At 45.0% G+C, this 15,483-nt stretch overlaps 1 protein-coding gene across 1 annotated transcript in view; it reads right to left on the reverse strand.

The window, feature by feature from the left end:
* Positions 1-1,746: 1,746 nt before the first annotated feature.
* The window catches only part of GNAT2 (G protein subunit alpha transducin 2), a 20,516-nt gene continuing 6,779 nt past the window's right edge, over positions 1,747-15,483 (reverse strand). Inside the window, exons 2-9 of the mRNA XM_006149535.3 lie at positions 12,513-12,687; positions 10,279-10,321; positions 9,867-10,008; positions 8,278-8,435; positions 5,481-5,609; positions 5,114-5,243; positions 2,901-3,054; positions 1,747-2,496 (exon numbers count right to left, since the gene is read on the reverse strand). Coding sequence (XP_006149597.1) covers positions 2,306-2,496; positions 2,901-3,054; positions 5,114-5,243; positions 5,481-5,609; positions 8,278-8,435; positions 9,867-10,008; positions 10,279-10,321; positions 12,513-12,630 — 1,065 coding nt within the window. The 5' untranslated portion in view covers positions 12,631-12,687 and the 3' untranslated portion in view covers positions 1,747-2,305. The remainder of the gene's footprint in view (positions 2,497-2,900; positions 3,055-5,113; positions 5,244-5,480; positions 5,610-8,277; positions 8,436-9,866; positions 10,009-10,278; positions 10,322-12,512; positions 12,688-15,483) is intronic.

A 15,483-nucleotide genomic window follows, 5' to 3' on the forward strand; every position in this document is an offset into this window, starting at 1 on the left:
AGTGAGAAAGCACCCCTCATGGGGGATGGCCATGCTACTTCACTTCTCCTTTCAGGATTTTGGGCATATACATACACATGGCTAGCGTGTTTCTCAAGCCATGAGTCTGGGACTCAAAGTGCACAGTCAGCCCTGTGGGATCCCGCTACCTTAACCACCAGTCTACCAGCTGGCTCCATAGTCAATTCTTAACCTTGGGCTTTAGAGCTCCAGAGGGTCAAAGGATAGAACTGTATTTAGTGTGTTGATTCCCTTTGCAATTATCTGAATTTTGTGCATTTGAAATGGTGCTATTTTTTTTTTCTGAGAGTTTTTTTTTGCTATAGGGCACATGTGCTCACCCCAAAGACATAGAGACAGAAAGTGAGAAATCACACACACCCCCCGGGGGGGGATGGCTACACGACAGTCCCTTCTCTTCCATTCTCCTCTCGAGATCCTGGGCACATACACACGTGCCTGGCATGAATTTAAGCCACCGGATCCGGGACTCGAACTGCGGTCAACTACATGGGAGTCCAACAACATAGCCATTACGCTAACTGCTGGTCTATAAAATGTTATTCTTAAAAGCGGTCCGGAGGTTTCATCACATTGCCAGAGGGATCCATGATACACTCAAAACCCCTATGTGTTGAATTAAAGCAAAGAAGTTTGTGAGTGATGGTTGGAACATGTCTTTCAGAGAAATCCCTCAACAGCTCTTGGATGTGAGAAGTCTTGGCCAGGATTTTTCCTGTCAGTTATTTTTTAAACAGCAGTAGCCAGAATAGTTTCTCTGAAAATTCTTCCAAGTTGGTTTCTTTTTAGGGAATCATAAAGACTATTAAATGAGTCCAATTTTAACAGCTGCACATTTCTTCTGCAGTGTATTTCTAGCTCATATGGCTCTCTGGTATTAATACTGGTAGTAGCAGCATACGTGTGAATGGGTGTTTCTGGCAAGGAGCAGATTTTCATTTTAATTGACACTTTCTTTTGTGTACTAAATCTTGTATGCCAAGAGCTTTCCTCACTAGTAGTTGTAAATGCTAAATCTATACTTGACTTCACCACCTCCTGTCAAGATAAATGCAAGCTTCACTTCCCCTCAAAGGAGTTCAAAGGAATAATTTACTTGTTGGCCTGTTTGGGGAGGTGTTTTCTGCCAGTATCAAATGGACCCAACTGCAAGGATTTTCTACGCCTAAAGCAAGCTCAGCTGTCTTTTGTTCTTGTGTAGCAGTTAAAATGAGAGTTTTAGAATTGCTTGTTTGTTCTAAATTTTATGCAGATAGAGAAGTGGCAGCAATACAGTCATTCATAACTCTACTGGATGTGTGGCGATGTCCTCCAGTTTATTCAGAAAGTATCTTGCATAGCTGAGAAACAGTTATGTAGAGATAAAGGAAATTCAGTCTATTTGACAGCCTGGGGCCAGAGGGAGAATCTGTGCTTAATCAGTATGATCATTTTTGAATGTGTGCCTTAGAAACTTAACAAACTCATATCTCCTGTCTAGTGGTTCAGGTCTCTGAGCTAAGGCACATAGAGGTCTGACTGAAAAGGGAATGGTAGGTTTATTGAGATTTTGTTTTTTACCAGATGTGTTGTTTTTAAATAATTCTTTTTAACTTTAATTTTGTCTATTTATTTTTACTTTATTTTAATTTGACCAGAGAGGGAGAGAGAGAAACTGAGAAAGCAGGCCGCCAGGTCTGGGACTCGAACCAGTCGGCCATGTGGGAGTCCAGCTCCCTTAACCACCATGCCACCTGCCGGCCCCTGTTTTTGGGGGATTTTAATTGTTTGGGGTTTTTTTGCTGACTGTAGGGAAGATTTGTTGTATTGCTTGGGATTGTTTGTTGAGATTGTTTATTTTAAAAATAGGTGTTGAATTTTATACTTGGCAGCTTTTATATAGGATTTCTTTATGTGACTCTAACCACAGCAGCTTTTATGTGCCTTCCCTTCATTATGTTGTGCTTCTCAGAATAACCCTGTGAAGTAGGTAGGGAAGTTATCTTTGTTTTAGAGATGAGGGACTCAGGGCTCAGAAAAATGAAGCATTCACATTTTCGTATAAAGTTGCACAACCAGTACTGGAACCTGTGTTTTCCAGCTCCTGGATTTGTGCTCTTTAAACTACCGGCTAGCTTGCTGTGAAAAGAACGTGCGAGACACAGTTGGAATCATGCATATTCCATCTCTGAAGGAGACTGGATTCATTCTTCGTGTCATGATAATTATTCACTATAATTGTTTGCTCCAAATGACCCAGGTGCCAAGCCTGTTTGTAACACGTATACCTGAGGAATGGTGAGGATTAGAAGAGCCCGCAGTCCTTGAGGTTTTCTTTGATGATGATATCTGTGACTGCATCAAACACAAATTTGACATTCTGAGTATCTGTGGCGCAGGTCATGTGACTGTAGATTTCTTTGACATCTTTTCGCATATTGAGGTCAAGAAACTGATTCTTGATATAATTTCCTGCGTCGTCAAAGGAATTGTTCCCTGATTTTCCAGAAAAAATGGTGAAGAAGTAGGGTAAATTAAAACTTACTTGCTTAGTTACTTTTTAGGTGACTGACTTGATTTTCAAAATGTGTTGGACAACAATGATTGGGGGCCTCTCTTTTTGGGGATGCGCTCTCACTGTATTATACTCCAGTGTTTCTCACTTGACTTGAATAGAGAGACTGAGGAGAAACTTATCTCTGTACCCTAAATCAGTGGCCCTCTTGCATCTAATGTCTGTTCTCTTCCAGAGACATCTGAACTTGAACCCTGTAACTGAAAGCCCAGATTTCTCTCTGAGTTCCTTTATGTCACTTTGGCATGTGACATGAGGTAATCACCAAGTCAGTACTAAAAGGCATTAATTACCTTTGTCTCCACCTCCAACCCTTGACACTTACCATCATACTCTGGAAAACAAATGCTGAGATGGACTTTCTTGATTTTTTCCTCAAAGAGGTCCTTCTTGTTGAGAAAGAGGACAATTGAAGTAGCCGCAAAGAACTTGTGGTTACATATGCTGTTGAACAGATGCAAAGACTCATGCATACGATTCTAGTAAGAGGAAACACCATCGGAAATATCAGATTTGGCTTACGGGATACATCTCCTTCCTGTTCTTGTTCCCCTTGGAGAGAACACTGCTTCAAATGTAAAAGAAAAGACAGGGAACAGCTTATCCCCCTTTCAATGTAGCGGGATAGAGTCGAGATTAGAGTTCCTTCTAGACTGCTGTCATTTTATTAGCTATGTAATTTGGGGGAATCAGTCTTTTCCGATCTCAATGTCCCCATCTCTCTCCTAGGGTTATGAATATTAAATGAGGTCACGTGTGTTTGGTGTCCATGATAGTGGCTGGGAGACGTATATGTTACATGTCCTGCAGCCAGGGCCTAGCTAAGGTCTTTCACATCTTTAAGTGCTGCTGATCCACGGTTGAAACCAGGCCCAAGTTAGCATGTGCCTATCTGCATCCCCAACATAAATTTGACAGGCTTCCATTATAGGGTCCCAATCTCAGGTTGGACAAGGACATGAGAGAGATACTTTGACCCTGGTACCAAATGGTAAGGACTGGAGGATTTCCCAGTGCCACACTGCAAGCACTGCTCCTCTCTCATTTCCTCTGATTGCTGCTTGGAGAGTGAGAAGTGGTACTATATATCCCCAAAGGTTACCTAGTGCCCCAGTGCCCTGCTTTTAGAGAGCAGGCCTTTAGGACAAAGTATACTAACAGCTGGCCTTAATCTTTCCATCTATTTAAGTAAGAACGATCTAATGTGTGCCCCTTTCTTACTGTAATACGCTTGTAAAATCCTCTTAAGATCTCATAGACTGCAGGGTTAAAGATGGAGGAGATCTTGGAAGGTGAATAGTCATGTAAGACATCTTGGCTGGAAGATGATTCAGAGAGCTCTACTGTAAATGTGAACTGCTGAGCCGAAGGAGAGGGTACTGGAGCTAGAGCAAGGGCTGGGAGGTTAGCTCTGTCCTCCATCAGTAAACTATGGGCCTCCATTTATGAAGCAGATGCTTATGTGAAATTCCATGCCTTTGATATCCTCTGTCTCGGGCTCAGAGAAGGTAATGGCTGGGCTGTGACACTTGTTTCGTAGAGTTTCTGTCTTGTAGAACTCTACAGACTAATCTCAGGTAATCTTCAGCTGTCAGGTTAGTTGGCAGGTTATAGAACCTTCGTCTGCCAGCCTCTTACTCCTGTTGACAGGCTTCTAAGCGACTTAGCAATTCAACCCTTCTACTACGTTGCATGAAAAGGCACAACGTATTTTTTCTGCTCTTTCATTTTCATCTCCTTTACTTCCATAGGCAAATGAGAGTATTAAATTTTGCTTAGTCGATGACCCCTTATCTCTTCAATACTCAGTTTCTCTCATGAGCTCCTATCCTTTACTTCCATAGGCAAATTAGGGGAGTATTGAATTTTGCCTAGTTGATGATCCTTATCTCTTCAATGCTCACTTTGTCTCATGAGCTCCTGTCCTTTACTTCCGTAGGCAAATTTGGAGAAAAAATTTGCCTTGGTGATGACCTTATCTCAATACTCATTCCCTTTTATGAACTTTGTGATGTCTAAGTGATCTTTGAATGTCTCATCTAAGACCAGCTCATTCTCAGGAAATCTGGAGCTCTAAAGTTCAAAAGAACCTGCAGAATAACTTTTCTAGAATTTTTTTTTTTTAATGTTTTTTGCCATAGAGCACCTGGACTTGCCAGAGAGAGAGATACAATGAGAGGGAAAGTGAGAAATCACCCCCGCCCCCCCGAGGGGATGGCCACACTGTAATCTCTTCTTCATTTTCCTCCTGGGATTTTAGGCATGCACGCACACACATCTAGTGTGATTTCCAAGCAGCTGGGTCCAGGACTTGAACCACAGTCAGTCATGTAGGAGTCTAGCCACCAACCATATGCTGGCCCTTTTCTGGAATTTTTTGCATGAGACATCAATTGGTCTGCTAGAGGACTGCGAGGCTGTCAAGATTATCTTGAAATCACCAAGTCTGGAGCATTCAAGTGACACGAGGCTTGGAGAAAGGGTCATGTGTGGTGAGAACTTGTTCTACCAAAGCTGCTTGGTGCAAAGACCACTTACCACTTCGTCATCTTCCACCAGCACCATATCATAGGCGCTGAGGGCCGCACAGAAAATGATGCAGGTGACTCCCTCAAAGCAGTGGATCCACTTCTTTCTCTCAGATCTCTGTCCACCTACGTCAAACATCCTGAGGGAAAAAGCAGCTATTCTCATACACGTGCCCCCTGTGTGACCCACATGCCTTTGGTGTTTACCCTAAAAAGTGGCCACATTGGGGCCAGTTAGCAGTAAGATGGGAAAGGGGGAGGAAAGGGGAGAAGTAAAGACAGTAGATTGGGCTTCATGAAAGGCCAAGGAGCATGTCTGTGGCCCTTTTCTGAGAGTCTGTGTATATCTAAAATGCCTCAGGAAACCGTTTGCTTACCTGAAATTCAAGTCTTTGACAGAAAATTTGGTCTCAATGATGCCGGTGGTTTTGACTCTGGATCGTAGCACATCTTGCTCATTAGGGAGGTAATCAGGGTCTGTAATCCGTTCTAATTGGTTCAGGTAGCTAGAGAAAAAAGATCAGTATTGATGACATTAAATTTTCCACAGCCAAGGCCATGAAAAATAAAAGCTGTCACCCAAAGCTGCACTAATAGGTAAGAGAGCCAACACTATAATCCATATCATTAAATATAGAATTTTTTCCTTCACAAAAGGAAGTGGGGACAAGCCCATTTGAGGCAAGGGTTCCACCTCATTTAAGTCGTAACTTTTCCTTGGGTTTTACCTGGCTGTGCGCTTTTCTAGACCTTTGAAGTTTTTAGCAGTTTAAATGGGTACCAAAAGTTCTCTTGGGAGCCTGGGATAGATCGAGAGAGACTTTAGAGATGGGAGATATATGACATGTGAACCCGTGTAAAGCATGGACTTTGTTCATATACTGAATCAAACTGGGGAAAAGCATACTTGGGAAATTTGAACATAGATTTGGGTATTTTCTGGCAGTAAGAAATTATTAAATATTTAGGTGTGGTATTGTGATTTCTTTTTTAAAAAGCATCTTCTTAGTTTAGAAATACATAATGAAATTTTTAGGATGAAATATCTGGGATTCATTTTAAAATAATCTAGTGGGAGATGGAGATCAAATGAAACAGGAGTAACCATGAGTTCATAATTGTTAAAAGTAGGTAATGATGGTGCCGGCAGGTGGCATGGTGGTTAAGGGCGCTGGACTACCCACATGGCTGACTGCAGTTCAAGTCTCAGACCTGGTGGCTTGCTTTCTCACTTTCTCCTCTCTCTCTGTCCTTCTCTGGCTAAATTAAAATAATAAATAAATAAAGTTAAATAATTTTTTAAAAAATAGGTAATGATTATATTACTCCACTTTCGGGGACCAGCAGTTGGTGTGATGACTATGTCACTGGACTCCCATGTAGTCAACTGTAGTTCGAGTCCTAGATCTGGTAGCTTAAACTCACGCCAGGTGCGTGTGTGTGCATGCCCAAGATCCCGAGAGGGGAATGGAGAAGGGATTGCAGCATGGTTATCACCCCTGGAGGGTGATTTCCCCTTCTCTCTCTCTCTTTCTGGTGAATGCATGTGCCCTATGGCAAAAACCTCTCAAAAAAAAAAAAAAAAGAAAAGAAATATTACTCCACTTTTGTATATGTTGGAAGTTACCATAAAAAAGTAGTTTATAAAAAAGAGGGATAGGAAGAAGCTAGATGGGAAGTGAGATGACTATATGCCATGTATTTTCACATTTAAATTCTCATTTAACCTCATAAACCTTCAAGCTTCATATCCCCGTTGTACAGATGAAGATAGAATTCTGAAGAGTCAGAACCAGGATCTAGAGGTATTTTAGTATATTATAAAAAGATATTCAACTTTGTAGTCAAGCAGACCTGGATGCAAACCTAGCTTAAACCGTTTATCTGTATGACCTGAATTAGTTTCTCTGAATCCTAGTTTCTGATCCATAAAATGGGGCTAATAAAAAGTGCTGTCATGGGCCAGCCCCATGGCCAGTCTCTTGGTTAAGAGAGCTGAGCCCCACATGGCTGACTCTGTGGTTTGTATCACAGACCCAGTGGCTTGAAAAACAAGCTGGGAGCATGTGTGTGCATGCCCAAGATCCCAGAAGGGGAGAGGAATGGAAAAAGGATCACAGTGTGACCATGCCCCATTGTGGGGTGCTTTCTTCCTCTCCCTCTCTGTCTCTGGTGAGCGCATGAGCCCCTGACAGATTTTTTTTTAAAAAGTGCTGTATACTCTGATATTCTGTTGTGCAAATTAGTCTTGAGATGAGTCATTGCACCTGGCTATGACTGGGTGTTAGTGAGTGCTCCAGAGCTAGTAAATGATAACATTACTGCAAGATTAAGTGACAGAGGGGGGTTAAGCTCAGGTCTATGAGATTTTGATGCACAGGGACCAGCCATTGGCGTAATGGCTATGTCACTGGACTCCCATGTAGTCGACCGTGGTTCAAGTCTCAGGCCCAGTGGCTTAAACTCACGCCGGGCGCGTGTGCGTGTGTGCCCAAGATCTTGAGAGGAGAATGAAGAAGGGATTGCGGCATGGCTATCCCCCCTGGGGAGTGATTTCTTGCTTTCTGTCTCTTTGTCTCTCTTGATCATTCTGGAGAGCACATGTGCCCTATAGCAAAAACCGCTCCAAAAAAATAAATAAATAAAAGATTTTGACGCGCATGCCAATCAATGATACTGTCTAAGATCAATAAACTGCCCCCTATCCTTTTGGAAGCAGCTTTGCACAGTTGGTTCTCTAATCCCTGACCACCTTCCTTTTGGTTTTCACTTTGTCTCCAGCCCAGGTATCCTGACATAAGATGCTCTAGGTGAAGGAGACTTAATTTTTGTTTTGTGAACCGCATGCCTCTGGGAGAGGGTGTGGCTGAACTGCAGGGCTGATAGGGCCGAAGTGTGTGATTTAATTAAGAACAAGACAAAGAGCTACTAGGCTTGGCACCTATGTTTTGAATTTGCATCTTCAGCTTTGTAGGCTGCAGTGATCTGCCTTAAAGCGATGCAGAGTGGTAGCAGTGTGGCAGATAGTCCTGGGCTCTTAAATTCAAAACACAGTACAACACGACTCAGCTCTAACAAAACAGGTTTGCAGGCTGAATTCAGTCAGCCTCCAGCAGAGTTTTCCTAGAAAATTGCTTAAGCGACCTCCCAACCTCTCCCCAGGCAGAGACTTACTAAGATGCTGAGTCATTGAGCTGGTACTCTGCAGCTCTTTCAAAGCAGGCTTGCACCCCACCGTCCTTCCACAACCTCCTAATGACCTCCACCAGCTCGGGAGGCATGGTTCCCTCCTCAATGGAGTCGGCCAGGTTATTGAGCTGTCGTCCGTCATCCTGTAAGGCAGAACACTTGGCTGAGAACTACACAGGAGTCATGGCTTTCTAGGAGGCTTCTGGGGACTGCTGAATGGAAAGTAATTTACATTGCCACCAAAGCCCGGGGTGGAAGCAGTCTCCAGTGAAGATTCTAAGAAAACTACTGATTGATTTTTGAGTGTGCTCCCCAGACCCAGGTGTGTGGGGGAGTGAATGTCTAGCCCTCGGGTGCCTAGGGGATAGCAGAGGTTTCTTGTGCTTTCTCTGGTGTTTCTGGCTTCCTTCCCCAATAAAACGTGGGTCCTCTGTAGCAGGGAGACGGGAAATTGAAAGTCTAAGGTTGACCATGAAACAGATAAGATGGAAGACACAACCCATCACCTTTGTTCTTTGAATGATTCAAGTCTGGAAAGAGGTCAATACTAAAACTAGGAATTTGACTTTTTAAAGTTCCATGACCACGGGACCAGCAGGTGGCGTGGTGGTTAAGGCACTGGATACCCCCACATGTCCAACCTAGGTTTGAGTCCTGAACCTGGCAGCCTGCTTTCTCACTTTCCTTCTCTCTGTGTGTCTGTCTGTCTCTGGTCAAATGAAAATGATTGAATGAATAAATAAAATTAAATAATTCTTTAAAAAAAAAAAAAAAGTTCCTTGACCGGGACCAGCAGATGTTGTAATGGTTACATTGCTGGACTCCCATGTAGTGGGCCATGGTTCAGCTCTCGGACCTAGCAACATAAAACTTAGGCTAGGTGCGTGTGCGTGTGTACCTGAAATCCCAAGAGGAGAATGGAGGAGAAAGGATTGCTGTGTGATCACCCAATTTTCCACTTCTGTCTCTTTGTCTCTGTCTCTTTGGTGAGCACACGTACCTTATAGCAAAAATCTCTCAAGAGAAAAGTTCCATGACCATGGCCAGCAGGTGGCATGGTGGTTAAGGTACTGGACTCCCACATGGCTAACTGGTTCGAGTCCCAAACCTGGCAACTTGAAAATTACACTGGGAGTGTGTGTGTGTACACCCAAAATCTAGAGAGGAGAATAAAGAAGAGTTTGCAGTGTGGCCATCCCCCATGGGGGGTAATTTACTTTCCTTCTCCCTGTCTCTCTCTCTCTCTCCCTCAAGCGCACAGGTTCTATGGCAGAAACCTAAAAGAGAGAAAGTTCCATTTCCATAGCAAGAAGCCCAACGGGAGCAACTTAAATGTTAAAATGAGAAAAGCAGAGGAAGCTGGGAGCAGATTTTGTAAACATTTATTATCAAGGTAGGGGTTGTTTACTTCTCCAAGACTGAATAAAACTATCTGAAGCCCAGCAAGGGGGGGTTTAGTTGCATGAAACTGTTTTTCTTACTAGTCTTTCCTTATAGTTTGTTGGCCTCTGATCTGTTTCTTCTCATTAACCTTTCCTGCTTCTACCCTTACCCGAGCATTGCGAATCACGTACCGCACAGCTTGCTTCAGCGTAGTCAATGCCCAGGGTGGACATGGCCCGGATGATGGCCAGGATGGACTGCAGCACATTCCCGTAGATGATGGACTTGAACTCCAGACATTCTTCCGGCGTGTAGCCATCCTGGTGAATGATCCTGGAAGGGGCAGACACCCAGTTGTAACTAGACCTAAGGGCCTGGGGATCTAGGGAACTTAAAGGGGCATAGAACCCCATCTCTATTGCTATGCTGTCCCAAAGTGGAGGGTGAGGGGTGATGGGCATGCAGTTGAGAGGCACTGGGAATCTGCTCCTTTAGACCCTTTGTATCGGCGTCTTGAGGCTAAAGAGCCTTTTACTCTGAGTACCTCCCATGGCCCCACAGACTTCACCTACCCCAGGCCCTTGGGGCTTCATTCCTACTCACTTCATTTGCTTGACGATAGTGCTCTTTCCTGACTCCCCAGCACCTAGAATGAGAAATGCTTATGCTTCCAGTTTCCACCAGTCACCCCGACTTCCCAGGAGAAAGCCTGTGAGAAGTCAGAGCTACTGCTTGCTTGGTAGCCTCGTCAGCACTTAGGGGTGAGTGCTGTCCTCAGTTTCTGGCAGCCTTGAGCGCAGGCCATTTGCCCTGGATTTAGAGCAGTTTCTCAACTTCAGCACTGTTTACATTGGGGCTGGACAGTTATTTTCTGGGGGAGGGGGCTGTGCTGTGTATCCTGGGAGGTTGTGTTAGGCAGCATTCCTGGCCTTTACCCACTAGAGACCAGTAGCACCCCACTCCCCTCGTGTCTCCAGACATTTCCAAATGGTCCTGGGGGTCAGAATCTCCCTGTTGGGGACCAGCAGTCAGCGTAATGGCTATGTTGCTGGGCTCCCACGTAGTTGACTGCAGTTCGAGTCCCGGACCCAGTGGCTTAAACTCACGCCGGGTGCATGTGCGTGTGTGCCCAAGGTCCTGAGAGGGGAATGGAGGAGAAGGGATTGCGGCGTGGCCATCCCCCCTGGGGGGTGATTTCCTGCTTTCTGTCTCCCTGTCTCTCTCTGTCTGTCTGGTGAGCGCATGCACCCTATAGCAAAAACCTCTCCAAAAACAAACAAAAAAAGAGAATCTCCCTGTTGAATACCATTGCTAGATTCAGGGCAATTCCCTTAGCACGTCTCTCTTCTCTGCCCACTTTTGACTTGAGAGTAATCTTGTTGCATTAGAGAGGCGGGGTTCACTGAAATAACTGTTTGTCCTCACCTTGCTGGTTTCTTTTTTTTTTTCTTTTTTTGGAGAGGTTTGTTTTTTTTTTTTTGCCATAGGGCGCGTGTACTCACCAGAAAGAGAGAGACAGACAGAAAGCAAGAAATCACCCCCCAGGGGGAATGGCCACACCGCAATCCCTTCTCCTCCATTCTCCTCGGGATCTTGGGCACGCACGCACACGTGCCTGCCGTGAGTTCAAGCCACCAGATTCGGGACTCGAACCACAGTTGACTACATGGGAGTCCAGTGACATAGCCATTACGCTAACTGCTAGTCCCCTTGCTGGTTTCTTTTATTGACTAAAACACCCTAACCTCATTTACAGTTCTGCCCTCCCCCATCAAAAACTCACATGCTCTTGAACTCTACTATCCTGATGCCTCAACCTCCTCCCACTTAGCCTGTGCTTGTTCCTTCTAAGCGGCTTATGCAGAACCTAGAAGAAATCTGCTTAGGCTTAAAAGATCTCCCAGTGGCCGGGCCATCTCTGTTTCCCCCTAACCTCTTGGGCTCCTTGGAATCTGAATCCAGCTTACAGAGATGTGCTCTTTTAGCGTGTCCTTAGGTCGTGCCACAGAACTTAGCCTGGTGCTCCAGTTCCTAGACTTCTTGGAAACCAGTCCAGAGAGCCAGACCTAGACGCCACCTTCTCCAGCTAGCCTCCTTCTGTAGTATCACCAAGCCGGGGGTCCCGAGTTTTTTTGTCTTGGTTCTATTTACAGCCGTGATAGATTTCCCTGGCTGACTGACCAAGGTGCTATTATTTGCTCAGTGATCTGCTTAGGAGCTCATCAAGTTGATGAACTTCCCATCTGGCAGGGGCTTTAGAAGCAGCTGTGGAATAGAAAGCCAGGAAGAGACTGCCGTAGATAAGAATTCCATTCCCCCCCCACCACCACCACCACCACTGCCAGAGCTCCCTACTTCCAAAATTGTTGCAATTTTTTTTTTTTTTTTTACTGAAAGCAAGGAGAGAAAATCAGTTGAGGGCCCATCCCTGGGGTTATGTGGCACTGATTGTTTGGTGGGACTTCTGAGTTACTGGTGAGGGAAGGTCCTGATTGCCACTCGGTAAGGATCTGTAAGTCCGGGGTTCTCAGTATTTGCCACGCTCAAAGAGGGTGTTGCGTTTGGTTAGATTTGGACATGCTTGGGTACATTCTGGTCCTTGCACTATTCCTGGTTCAAGGAAGAGCAGAAAAATCCCAGAATGGCTTTGGCATCCTGGATCCCTTTGGGTGGCTTGCAGGCCCCATGTTCACTCAGCCCTAGAGCTTCCAATGGACTGGCTAGGGGAGAGGAAAGATGACCTGTATCCATCTTGCATGGGAGTGAGCTAGACCTACTGACTCTGAGAAGGCAGGAAGGAGCGTTTTCTCCTCGGGCTCATCTCCCATCTCACTCACCCAGCAACAGCAGCTTGACAGTCTTGGCTTCCTTGTCAGCATCCTCCTGCAGTTTCTTTTCTAGCTCCTTGGACCTCTTGGCCAGTTCTTTATCCTCAGCACTGGCTCCACTCCCCATCTTTGCTGTCTTCCTTAGCTGCTTCCTCGGGTTCTTAAGCCTCTCCTGTAAGGTTTCCTATAGGTGAGATGGAAGCAAAGAAAAAAGTAAGTTGGGATCAAGTACCATAGCCCCCCAAAAAGCTAGTCTCTATGGATCTAGTTGCGTGAACAGGCGCACGAGTTCTTACAGCCCGCCTACCTTGACCGAGACTCCTATCCCAACCGAAGACGACGTCTTAGTCCAGGGATTGTAGCCTTTATATCTAGCACTGTGATGGGTCAAGCCAATTAAGAGCTTTGTAGGTATGACAAAGTGTAAAGACTCCAGTGTGTCTGCAACCAGGGAAGTGATCTGCTGGGTTCTGACAGGCGAGAGAGTTCAGGTACTGCAGCTCTCTGGAGTAAGATAAGGGCCACCCCCATTCTTTTGAGGGCCTCATCTCCCAAAAGGTCTTGCTTCCTTGAACTCACTTGTGCCACAGAGCTAGACACAAATGTAAGAAGCATTCCCCATGTCGAGCCTCCAGATTAGAGGGGCTCAGTTTTGAGGACTTTCAGGCATCAAAGCGTACTCCTTCATCACACCAGGCTGGGTCCGGCAAAGAATTTTTGTTTGGGGTGGTACCCTTCCTTAGGTTAGGAATGTTTCATTTAGCTCCCCCAGAAGCTGCTGCTCCAGGAAGCTATTAGCATTGTTCCTTTGTGTTGGCTTATCTGTACATAAATTATGCTTTTAGCACTTATCACTTCACATCCTTACTTTTTTTTTTAATTGCCAGAGGGCATACACCCTCACTAGAGAGAGAAAGAAAGCACTCCCTATTGGGAGTGGTCAAGCTGTGGTCCTTTTTCCTCCATCTCTCCGGCATTAGGATTTGGGGCACACAAGCACATGTGCCTGCTATGTTTTTCAAGCTGCCACGTCCAGGATTCAAACTACAGTCGGCCATGTAGGATCTGGCTCCCTGTACACAGGGCTTAACTGCTGTGCCACAGGCCAGCTCAATATCATACTTTTCTTTCTTTTTAAAAAAACAAATCTATTTCCCACTTTGAATTCCTAACCCTGAGGTCAGGGACAAAATCTGATTCATCTTTGAATCTCTCAGAACTTGCGGTTTATAAAGATTTAATATGGGGCCAGCAGGTGGTGTGGTGGTTAGGGTGCCAGACTCCCACGTGGCTGACCACAGTTCAAGACCCAGACCTGGCAGCTTGCTTTCTCACTTTCTCTCTCTCATGTGAGTGCACATGCCCTATAGGAAATTAAAATAATAATAATAAGAAGAAGATAAAAAATAAAATTCAGAAGAAGGTTAGTGACTAAATTAAGGAAAAGGGTATGTGGTAGAGAAGCGGGGGTTCTACTTGCCCTTGACCCACTAAAACCACCCGAGGCCCAACTTCATGGGACAGAGTGAGTTGTGGAGGTATTGAGTGTGGGGTTTGTTGTGCTTCACACAGCAAACTGCTGCCTTGGGAAGCTGGACTCTAGACTCTGGCTTCTCAAAGGTTGAGGTAGCTCTCCCTCTGGCCACATCCCACCTGCCCTTTCCTGGGGAGAATGAGGGAACAGTCTAGCAGTTGTCTCAGAGACATTGGAGACTCTCCACAGGCCAAATTTCTCGATGCCGATGATCTCAGTTTACTTAAATGAGTCTTGCTGGGGGAGCCTCCTCCGATGGCTGTAATTTAGAACTTTGCTACCCAGAAAGTGGTCCAAGCACCAGCTACATCAGGTTACCTGGAAATCTGTTAGCAATGCAATCTCAGGCCTTAAAACAGACCTCTGATTCGGAATCCGTGGGTTAGCTGGATCTCAGGTGACTGTAAGGACATTAAATATTGGGAAGCACTGCCCCAGGGAGTTGCCCAAATTTATTAATTCTCAGAATCACTTGGGACTCTTGTTTCTGTTTCATCAAGTCTTAGATGCCACTGACTAGAAGATTGCTCTGCTTTCAAAGTTGTTAAAATAGTATACACTATTCTTTTACTATTTATTTATTTATTTAATTTTTTATGATAGTTTTATTTTATTTTAAGAATTATTTTATTTAACTTTATTAATATCATTATTATTTTTCAGTTTGATCAGAGAGAGACAGAGAGAGAGGAAGTGAGAAAGCAAGCCACCAGGTCCGAGACTTGAACTGTGGTCGGCCATGTGGGAGTCCAGCGTCTTTAACCACCACGCCACTTGCCGGCCCCGTATTTTTAAAATTTCATTTTCATGGGACCAGCAGTTAGTGTAATGGCTATGTCGCTGGACTCCCATGTAGTCGACCGTGGTTCGCGTCCTGGACCCAGTGGCTTAAAACTCACGCTGGGAGCGTGTGCGTGTGTGCCCAAGATCCCGAGAGGAGAATGGAGGAGAAGGGATTGCGGCGTGGCCATCCCCCCTGGGGGGTGATTTCTCGCTTTCTGTCTCTCTGTCTCTCTCAGTCTGGTGAGCGCACGTTCCCTATAGCAAAAACCTCTCCAAAAAAAGGAAAAAAAAAGAAAAAAGTTCATTTTCATTTTTATTTTATTTATATTTAATCACTACATCTTTACAGTGTACACATGGTGGGGGACAGCAGGTAGCATGGTAGATGAGGCACTAGACTTCTACATGACCAACCACGGTTCAAGTCCTGAACCTGGCAGCTTGTAACACTCCGGGCATGCGTGCATGCATATGTGCCCAAAATTCCAGGTGAAGAATGAGGAGAAGAGATTGTAGCATGGCCATTCCCCCGGGGTTGATTTTTCACTTCCCCACTGTCTTCCTCTTGTCTCTCCAGGGAGCACACCTGCCCTATAGCAAAAACCTTAAAAAAAAAACAACAAACGAACAAAACCAGTGTACACCTGGTTTTCCCAGCAGGAA

The sequence above is a fragment of the Tupaia chinensis genome, unplaced genomic scaffold, assembly GCF_000334495.1.
Source record: "Tupaia chinensis unplaced genomic scaffold, TupChi_1.0 Scaffold000270_1, whole genome shotgun sequence".
NCBI lineage: Eukaryota > Metazoa > Chordata > Mammalia > Scandentia > Tupaiidae > Tupaia > Tupaia belangeri.